Genomic DNA, 10,370 nt, shown 5'->3' with positions numbered 1-10,370 from the left:
TGCTCAGACCATACGCGCACACTGCATAAAATTGGTCTGCATGGCTGTCGTCCCAGAAGGAAGCCTCTTCTAAAGATTGTGCACAAGAAAGCCCGCAAACAGTTTGCTGAAGACAAGCAGACTAAGGACATAGATTACTGGAACCATGTCCTGTGGTCTGATGAGACCAAGATAAACTTATTTGGTTTAGATGGTGTGAAGCATGTGTGGCGGCAACCAGGTGAGGAGTACAAAGACAAGTGTGTCTTGCCTACAGTCAAGCATGGTGATGGGAGTGTCATGGTCTGGGCCTGCATGAGTGCTGCCGGCACTGGGAAGCTACAGTTCATTGAGGGAACCATGAATGCCAACATGTACTGTGACATACTGAAGCAGAGCATGATCCCCTCCCATCAGAGACTCGGCCGCAGGGCAGTATTCCAACTTAACAATCCCAAACACACCTCCAAGATGACCACTGCCTTGTTAATGAAGCTGAGAGTAAAGGTGATGGACTGGCCAAGCATATCTCCAGACCAAAACCCTATTGAGCATCTGAGGGCCATTCTCAAATGGAAGGTGGGGGAGTGCATGGTCTCTAACATCCACCAGCTCCATGAAGTCGTCATGGAGGAGTGGAAGAGGACTCCAGTGGCAACCTGTGATGGTCTGGTGAGCTCCATACCCAAGAGGGTTAAGGCAGTGCTGAAAAATAATAGTGGCCACACAAAATATTGACACTTTGGGCCCAATTTGGACATTTCTACTTAGGGGTGTACTCACTTTTGTTGCCAACTGTTTAGATATTAATGCCTGTGTGTTGAGTTATTTTGAGGGGACAGAAAATGTACACAGTTATGCAGGCTGTACATTCACTACTTTACATTGTAGCAAATGTGAGGGGTGTACTCACTTTTGTGGGATATATATACAACCCTTTGCAGTCAAAGGCATGACCATATACCATATTCCTTTTATCCCTTATAAAAAAATATCAATATTTATTTGACAATTTTTTATCAGATTGTGTATAGATGAGCATAACAGTTTATTTTAAATGTATGTTGTTCTTGGTTCACATTTTTTAAACTCCCTTTATGCAAGGTCTTCAGTTGTGCTAAGCAATGCATGCTAATTTTGTTTCTTGAGCTAACACGCTTACTATCAATTTGTAATACCCACACAAGTTAACACAGGCTCAATATTGCAATACCATGCCCTCGCTAAAGATAGCACACCACTTGTAATCTAACCCAAAATCAGTATAACCTATTGTGAAATAACAAGTGATTTACAACACACATCAACAGAATAAATATGCACTTTCTAAAGTTCATATATTTTGTCATAACAGTTGGTTTAGAAATCCCCTTTAGTGTGTTAAGCCTTTGTAATTTGACGTTCCCTTGTAATTTGGTAAGGTGATTTATATGAGAATCAGGCTATATAAATAAATGTGTTCTCTTCCTAGACATGACTAAGGACCTAATGTAGGTCTGAATTGTTTTTGTTTTTTTTGTGGACCATGGCACAATAAAGGTCTTTTATATCAAATTGCCAAGGCTGGAGCACCCTTTCATTTGGAGTTCCTAAGAAAACCTTGATAGGCCAAAAAAGGAAAATGTTGCTTAAAATATGTTGTGGTAAACCGTGAAACATTTTATAAAAATATTTAATTGTGGCAAATGTTTTTGAAGTTAAGAACATGTAAAATAATAAAAGTACTTGCTTATACCGTAATTGCAATTTTTTTTTTACTCTGAATGATTGAACATTTTTCATTACAATCTCACAATATTTCATGTCCCTTTTTGTAATAAAGGAAGTAAAGAAGAGACTTTGAAAACATTCTTTATTATTAATTGTTAATGTGTTCATTATTTACAGTGCTCTACCATGGGGTCAATCAGAATCCTTTAGCATAATGTATCTAAAAATTGTCAAGAGAATAACATTACTAAAGGAATAGAAAGGTCAAAATTAAAATGTGTATGGGTGCATTTAAAGCTTAAATACAAGTATTTTTGCAATGTACTTCTGTTTTTAAGCAACATACTTAAATATGCTGTTTGTGGGCCATTGTACCAGTTTTCAAACTCAGGTAGCTGTGTTTTGTGTGTATTGTGCATGTGAAGACTTAATTTGTGTCATGCAAGTCATTGCTGACTCTCTGAAAACGGGTAATGTTTGAATACTGGTGCATGGGTCCTCACAGCATATGTGCGTATGCCACTAGAATAATTTTTGCTAATGAAAGTATATTGAAAAATGTATTCTAATTAAACTGAAATGCATTTCATGCACATTTCAAATTTGACCTTTCTATCCCTTTAGAATCTAAGGGGATATCTGCAGATAAATCATTTGATGAGTTTTTCTAAAGAATTGGGGTCAACCCCCATATGTAGTGAATCTTCACTTTTAAAAATCTCTTGATAGCCCATCGAAATATACAATCCCATAGCACAAAAATAGCTGGTTCTCTGTCTGAAAAAGTGTCATTGATCATCTAAATAAACTTATAAAAGTAATTTTATTAACATTATAGAAATATGTTTGTAAATGTCATATTCAGTGTGAATCCCATTACAGATCTTATAGATGGGTCAAATGCCATCTTTTTATTGTGAACACAAAGTTTAAAGAGGAAAGCAAACATATTATATTACATTTTTATTTGCAGGTTATGATCAAGAAGAACTATACTTTGGTTAATGAATTCCTACTTCTAGGATTCAAGGATCTTCACAGTTTCCAGATCCCTTTTTTCCTACTTCTCATTGCCATCTACTCTATAACAATAGTTGGAAATATTTTAATTGTTGCATTAGTATCAATGAGTCATCAACTTCACTCACCTATGTACTTATTTCTTAGCCACTTATCTCTTTGTGATATATTTATCAGCACAAATGTTACTCCTAAAACACTACAAATTATACTATTAGGCAAAAGTGTAATTTCTGCCAGGGATTGCATTATCCAGTTGTATTTGTTTGGAGCTGCGGGAACTATAGAATGCTGTCTTCTTACTGTAATGTCTTATGATCGATATTTGGCCATCTGTAGACCATTGCATTATACTACTATAATGAACGTTAGACTTCTTCATACTTTAATTATTTGGTCTTGGATGGCAGGTTTTGTTATATTATTGATAACTTACATACTTGTACTTGAGCTGGAGTTCTGTGGCCCCAATATTATTGACCATTTCTTCTGTGACCTTGCTCCTCTTATTGAGCTTTCATGCTCTGATACATCAGTCGTTCAAATCGAAGTATCCATAGCTGCCATTGTATTAAGCCTTTTCCAATTTATGTTTGTAATAGGAACGTACATCTGCATCTTCAAAGGCATTTTTCAAATCACCTCAACCTCAGGGAGGCAAAAAGTCTTCTCTACGTGCAGCTCTCATTTGTCTGTTGTCTGCACTTACTATGGGACAATGATAACTCTTTATGTAGCTCCATCTAAGGGAGTCTCAATGAACTTTAACAAGGTCTTATCACTACTGAATACAGTGGTTACTCCGATGTTTAATCCAATTATATACAGTCTAAGAAATAAAGAGATCAGGGAAGCAATGAGTAAATGTATATTAGTAATCATGGCTTTGAAAGTAAACTACATTGAAGAACAGGGGAAAAAACATCTCTAGAACCAAATATAAAGTTTTATGGTAGCCTTAGTTTCTTGAACATTTTAGTTAAACTAAAATACATGTGAATAGAGAGACACTTAACAACACGATTCAAATCAGATTGTGTTTGATTAAAAGGAGAATTGTATACAACTAACTAAAAGAGTAAGAGTACACGGATAGACATTGTAATAGGTCACTAGTGCATTTCATAATTGGAAGTAAAGGTCAGGTGGGCATTCAAAGTGAAGAATAAATGTTGATCAATCCCTTTGTTTAGAGAGATTTTTCGCAGTATGGTAGGATTAGTAACATACATTTGCAATATATCTAAGGTACCAAAAATGTCCAGTGCTGCTAATCAGTAGGGGGAAATTTCTGTAGGTAGTGTGTCAGTTCTATATTTACTTTTTCTGTGGCTACCAGTTGTAAAGGTTTCAAATGGAATTCGATTTTCCTCTGTAAGACCAAAATCTTTCTGATTTGTGGACTCTTACTTATCAAAATGTTAGTTAAGTTCCCTGTGTAAGCATTTTCATTTTTTTACTGATACAAATTTTTGTAACAAAGCTGACATTTTAGTAGTGGTAGATCATAGGAGTAGTGAAAATAAAAATCTGGAGGACCAAAAATGATGAAAATCAATGGTACATTACTCATAACAACAAAAGTGGAAATGGACTTGGGAATTATTATTTCAGACAGTTAAGGTGAAAAAAAAATGCAGCAGAGTATCAGATTAGGCCAACATGTAAAACCAATAGAAAGCTTAGCTGTATAGGAAAATGTATAATGAGATGAAACATTGAGGAATTCATATCAGGTTAAGGATCACTGATAAGGCCTCATCTTGAATATTGTGTAAATCCCTGGAAACTGTATCTCCAGAAGGATATGATAATTACATTAATACAATAGAAGAGGACTACTAAAATGATATTAGGAGGCCGATTTATTAAGCAATGGATGCTGCTTATTCAGCGCGAGCCTTCTGGCTCGCCGGAAACAGGAGTTAAGAAGCAGCGGTCTTAAGACCACTGCTCCTTAACTCGTCCCCCCCTCTCAGGTGGCAGACTGCAATCATCCCGATCAAGTACAACTGGGATGATTGACACCCCCTGCTAGCGGCCAATTGACCGTGAATGTGCAGGGGGCGGCATTGCACAAGCCTTTCACCAGAAATGTTTTTGCAATGATAAATACCAACAGCATATGCTGTCTCTAGGGATAAAATAAAACATTTTCACAAAAGAACAACATCTAGACAAGTGGCAATCATCTCAAGTTGGAAGAAAGCAATTTTGAGACTAATACAAAGTTTGATAAGCAACAAATACTTAAAGGGAATTTAAGAATAGATTATGAGGCATATTTATCAAGCTCCGTATGGAGCTTGATGCCCAGCGTTTCGGGGCTGGCCGGAAACAGAAGTTATGAAGCAGCGGTCTAAAGACCGCTGCTCCATAACCTAGCCGCCTGCTCTGAGGCCGCGGACAGAAATCGCCAGAAATCAACCCGATCGAATATGATTGGGTTGATTGACACCCCCTGCTAGCTGCCGATTGGCCTCAAATCTGCATGGGGCGGCATTGCACCAGCATTTCACAAGAACTGCTGGTGCAATGATAAATGAGAGAATGTATGCTGTCGGCATTTATCAATGTGCAGTGGACATGATCCACAATATAGGATCATGTCCGCTCGCACAATCATAAATAGGCCTCTATGTGTCCTGAGAATTAACCAGAAGAAATCAAGGATCTATATTGATTGACCTGGATTATATGTTAAGTCAAAAGCAGTGTTTTTATGTTTCTATGATTGAAATAAAGAAAGTATATTTAACACCCAGTGACTTTTGAGTCTTTTTTTATCTGTCATGTGAGTGGAATCCTATTTTGTAAAGTCTAGTACTGTCAGTACTTTTTGTTATCTCAAAATCTTGAGCAAAATCTTGTTATCTCAAAATCTAGCACTGATAGATATTTTTAAATAATTTACCTTGTGATGATGCATTTAGATATGGAACCCACTCATTCATATTCTTATCACTACACTAAACAAAAAAACAAATTATTTGGCTTAGGTCATGGTATTTCTGATTGCCACTCCCTTTTTAGCATAAATTAAGTTTTTACTTAAAGGGGCATTAAAGGTACATTTTATGTAACTTAATCGTAATAGTATGTCTTTAAACATTCATATTAATATATATATATATATATATATATATATATATATATATATATATATATATATATATATATATATATATATATTATATATATATATATATATACCTCCAAAGAGAGATAAGCACAGTCTTACATTACCACAACTGCCAGGGTGCACTTCAAATATAAATTGTATCCATTTCTCGTTTGCAAGAAGGCACTCACTGGTCTTTTTTAGTAAAAAACAACTTTTAATTCATAGATTTAAAAAGCAATTACATCCATAACGTTTCGATGTCGTTATGACATCTTTGTCAAATGTTCTGCTAACATCACCAATATAGGACAAACATGTTCCCAAAGTAGAAAATCGCTAACAACATACATTTAAATGCAGCCTTATATACCCATTAACATTCACATCTTCCCGCTCCTGCAGATCTTCCATCTACCCCCTGACGTCATCACGCTCAGACGCGAGCGTGAGCGTGGGACGTCACTCGTTTCCAATTGGCCATGTGTCTCCATGGCAACCGCTTGTAAACACACTGCACTGTGTTTTCTTAGCCGCTCCCACTGTTGTCATCATGTGACTACATGACTATAGCCTAACCATATAGGCTGATCATCAGGCGGCTGTCATGGAAACCTACAACCAGGAAGAAAAACATAAACACCAACAAACTGTGTTAGTCCCAATATAATGCGTATGTGTTAAGATAGGTATCAAACGATCTGACAACTTGCGGATGAAGTAAACTTCATATGAAGCACAACTGTGCCTTTCAATTACAAATCCACGAGTGGTTTAGCCGTGATCGATACTATCCCCACACATAACAGCCCAAGAATAAAGGGACACATTGAATATATACAATCTTAAAAACAATGTAACTGTTTCGCAGATATCGCCCATGCTAATAGTTTGCAACCCCTGACTGACAAAGTTAACACTATATTCCCTGATAAAACATTATCTTAGGTATGTACATTAAACTCCACGTCAGCATACTTTTTTGATGCATAAAAAACCATCGCCTTCATGCCTGATTGGAATGGATAGAAACCAGTGTGTACCCACTAGAATGAAGATTCATGTGGACTTCTGGAATATATTCTTGCATATAGGGATGGTAGATGAAAATATATGTCCATGTTCAATTTATGGGTTATTTAGTGTAGAATGGTCCAAAGTCCAGATTAGTGTTCAATCCCTTTGGTATGACCGTGTCCAGCATATGGATCCATTTGTTTCTCTCTGGAGCAATCGATTTGCTCTGTTGCCACCTCTTGGTAATGGTGGAATGATCAATACCATCGTTTTCATACTTGAAACACTGTGTCTGTGCTGTGCGAAATGGCGTGCCATAGGTTGATCCGATTCACCCGATTTTAAGGCTTCGCGGATGGCACATCGATGGTTTGCCATCCTATCTCTGAAGCTCGTGACAGTTTTCCCAATGTACACCAGGGAACATGGGCAAATCAACATGTAAATGACATGTGTGCTGGTGCAAGTCAGCCGATGACGGATAGTGTAACACTTGTTCGTGTGTGGATGTTGAAAGGTCTTCCCTCTTATCATACCATTGCACGTCGTACAGCCTCCACAGGTATAACAGCCCTTGCTTGAGGGCTTTAGCCATGTATCTTTCTGGTAACAGCTGACTGGATCAGTCTTCACTAATAGATCCCGTAAATTATCAGCCCGTCTGTGCACCATACGTGGTGGCCTGGTGCCATAGAAAGGTGTCGTGTCCGTTTCCAAGATTGACCAGTGTTGACGTACTGATCTGGTCAATTTTGTACTCATAGGAGTATAAGTGCTTATAAAATTCTGTTGAGTTGTGGTAATGTGTTTTGGTTTATTAACATTGGTGGCCGTGCCCTCCAATAACTCCACTCTTGTGTTATGGACCATTCTACTGTTGTAACCCCTCTTTACCAACTTCTCCTCCATCTCATCCAGTTGATTTAGCATTGTGGGTACATCACTGTTGTTGCGGATGACCCTAGTGAGTTGTGATTTAATAAGCCCTGTTTTCTGATGCCTAGGGTGAAAGCTGTTGGCTTCCAATAAGGAATTCCGGTCAGTTTCCTTAGTATATAAGGAAGTACCAAATATACACTGCTCATCATTTAATACCTTAATTATATTAAGGTCCAAGAAATGTACCTCCGTATCACTGTACTCCATTTTAAATCTGATGGGACAGTCCATGGAGTTCAAACCTGACACCCATTGCTCTAACTCAATTGCATCCCCTCTCCACACCAGGAACACGTCATCAATGTAACGTACATAGTACCTGATGTGGGGATGGCATGTGGTTTCATGGCCTGCTGTTCATACCATGCCATGTACAAATTTGCATATGAGGGTGCCATGTTTGAACCCATGGCTGTCCCAGAGATCTGTAAGTAATAGTCACGTTCAAACCTGAAGTAGTTCTTGTCTAAACATAACATAATCAATTCACATAAAAATTCCACAGGTGGCCCTTCATAAAGAGGATTGTTAGTCACCATGGATCTGACAGCCCCCACTCCCCCCTCGTGGGGGATGGAAGTGTATAGACTGTCAACATCCATGGTGACCAGCAAATCATCTACACATAGATCAGTATAACTCCGAAGAGTTTGTATCAAACTTGCTGAATCCTGTAGATATGCCGGATGCCTTTAACTACAGGTTGTAGATGGAAATCAATGAACATAGATAGACTGGATAATAGAGAATCCCTGGCAGACACAATCGGTCTGCCAGGAGGATTATCTAGAGTCTTGTGCACTTTTGGCAACAAGTATAGCACTGGAATCTTAGGATGGTTAGTAATTAAAAAATCACTTTCCTGTTCAGAGAGTATCCCTGATTCCAGACCCATATATATCTGTTGGTCTATAATTCTTTTATAAGTAGCTGTTGGGTTACCTTTAAGTTTCAAATATATCCCTGTATCCGAAAGCTGACGTAGAGCTTCTGCCCTATAGTTAGTGTAATCCTGTATGACTATAGAGCCACCTTTATCCGCTGGGCGGATGATAATAGAATTATCATCTCTCAGCGATTTAATTGCTAATCTTTCCTCAGCATTTAGATTGGGATATATTGTGCCTGTTTTAGAGTTATTGATGTCATGACATATCATTCTTGTGAATCCCCTGATAGAATGATGAGTTCCAGGAGGTTCAAAAGAAGATGGTTTCCTGAATGTGGACACTGGTTCCATGGTCTCATTCTTAAAAAATTCTTTCAGTTTTAGTTGTCTCTGAAACTTATGAATATCTACCATAGTGTTGAAAGTGTCACACTTAGGGGTAGGTATAAAAGAGAGACCTCGATTAAGGACAGATATTTCACTTTTACTCAATTCCCTGGAGCTAAGATTAAAGATGATGTTTATTTTTTCTTTGTTCCTTTTTTGCGCGTGTCTCCCTCGCCTACTGTGTGGTCTTCTCTTTCTTTTATATCCCTCTGGCCGGGTAACGGCGGCTTTGCCGCGGATCTCGTAGCCACCCGGAAAAAGACTGCTGTTGTGAGGACCCTTTTGCATTGGCCCCTGAACTCTCATTGCCAGATGAATCCCCCCCACTACTATCAACAATACTGAGTGCATTCCTACCACGTGTGTTTCTACGTTTGTGTCTGGGCAGTTCATCCTTACCATATAACCAACGGTAAACATGTCTATCTCTGTAATCATTTTCTACCGTGTTTAGTTTCTTATTTTTAAACATTATTAGCTCATTCCTGTATTTAGTTACCATGTTGTCAAGTTTGGTAACCCAGTCCTGTGAGCTATCCTCCACCATAATCTGGTAGTTCTGCAGTTTAGTGGTCTCAATTTCCACTTTGATTTTCGCTTCTAGTCTGCTGACCTCCTCTATGACTAAAAGTAATAAGTCATAGGAGCACTTATTCAATATTGCACACCACTTTCTGCAGAACTCCATATTCTGGCGGCCTAGTGTAGGTACATTTTTTATTCTGAAGCCCCTTGGTATATACTTTTTTCGGTGATACCCCGAGAGGTACACCGCATGCAAGTGGTAGTCTATCTCTTTCTTTCTCAAATTTAACAATTTATGGTATATATTTATAGGGGTATCTCCCCTTAACTCACTCAGGTCATCCACAACTCTTATTCTTTCGGCGTCTTCATCTGTGAATCCTAGAGCCTCTGTATTAAAGTCCTCGTCCATATAAAGATGTTCCATATCCGGTATACCAGTCGGAGGATATTTGTATTTTGTTTTTTTGAGATGAGGCACTCCACTTTTCTGAAATAAGATATTTGTGATATAATTAAAAGTGTTATCAGAGAGAAGAAATCACTAACACTGTTTTGGCTTGTTTCGCCTGTGCTTGTTTGCAAACCCTGACAGACATCCACTTCAACATGGCGACTGGTATATAACTAAAACTGAAAGAATTTTTTAAGAATGAGACCATGGAACCAGTGTCCACATTCAGGAAACCATCTTCTTTTGAACCTCCTGGAACTCATCATTCTATCAGGGGATTCACAAGAATGATATGTCATGACATCAATAACTCTAAAACAGGCACAATA

At 38.1% G+C, this 10,370-nt stretch overlaps 1 protein-coding gene across 1 annotated transcript; it reads left to right on the top strand.

The window, feature by feature from the left end:
* The first annotated feature begins 2,665 nt into the window (after positions 1-2,665).
* LOC128658013 (olfactory receptor 6F1-like) lies at positions 2,666-3,640 on the top strand. The gene has a single exon (XM_053712455.1). The coding sequence runs from the start codon at positions 2,666-2,668 to the stop codon at positions 3,638-3,640; it is 975 nt and encodes a 324-aa protein (XP_053568430.1).
* The last annotated feature ends 6,730 nt before the right edge of the window (positions 3,641-10,370 follow it).

Source organism: Bombina bombina, chromosome 4 (genome assembly GCF_027579735.1).
Source record: "Bombina bombina isolate aBomBom1 chromosome 4, aBomBom1.pri, whole genome shotgun sequence".
NCBI classification, from domain to species: domain Eukaryota; kingdom Metazoa; phylum Chordata; class Amphibia; order Anura; family Bombinatoridae; genus Bombina; species Bombina bombina.
This window is presented reverse-complemented; position numbering and strand designations above follow the sequence as displayed.

Bases quoted from the DNA above. Each gene is read 5' to 3' on its own strand.
- LOC128658013 (XM_053712455.1), top strand. From the start codon at position 2,666: ATGATCAAGAAGAACTATACTTTGGTTAATGAATTCCTACTTCTAGGA.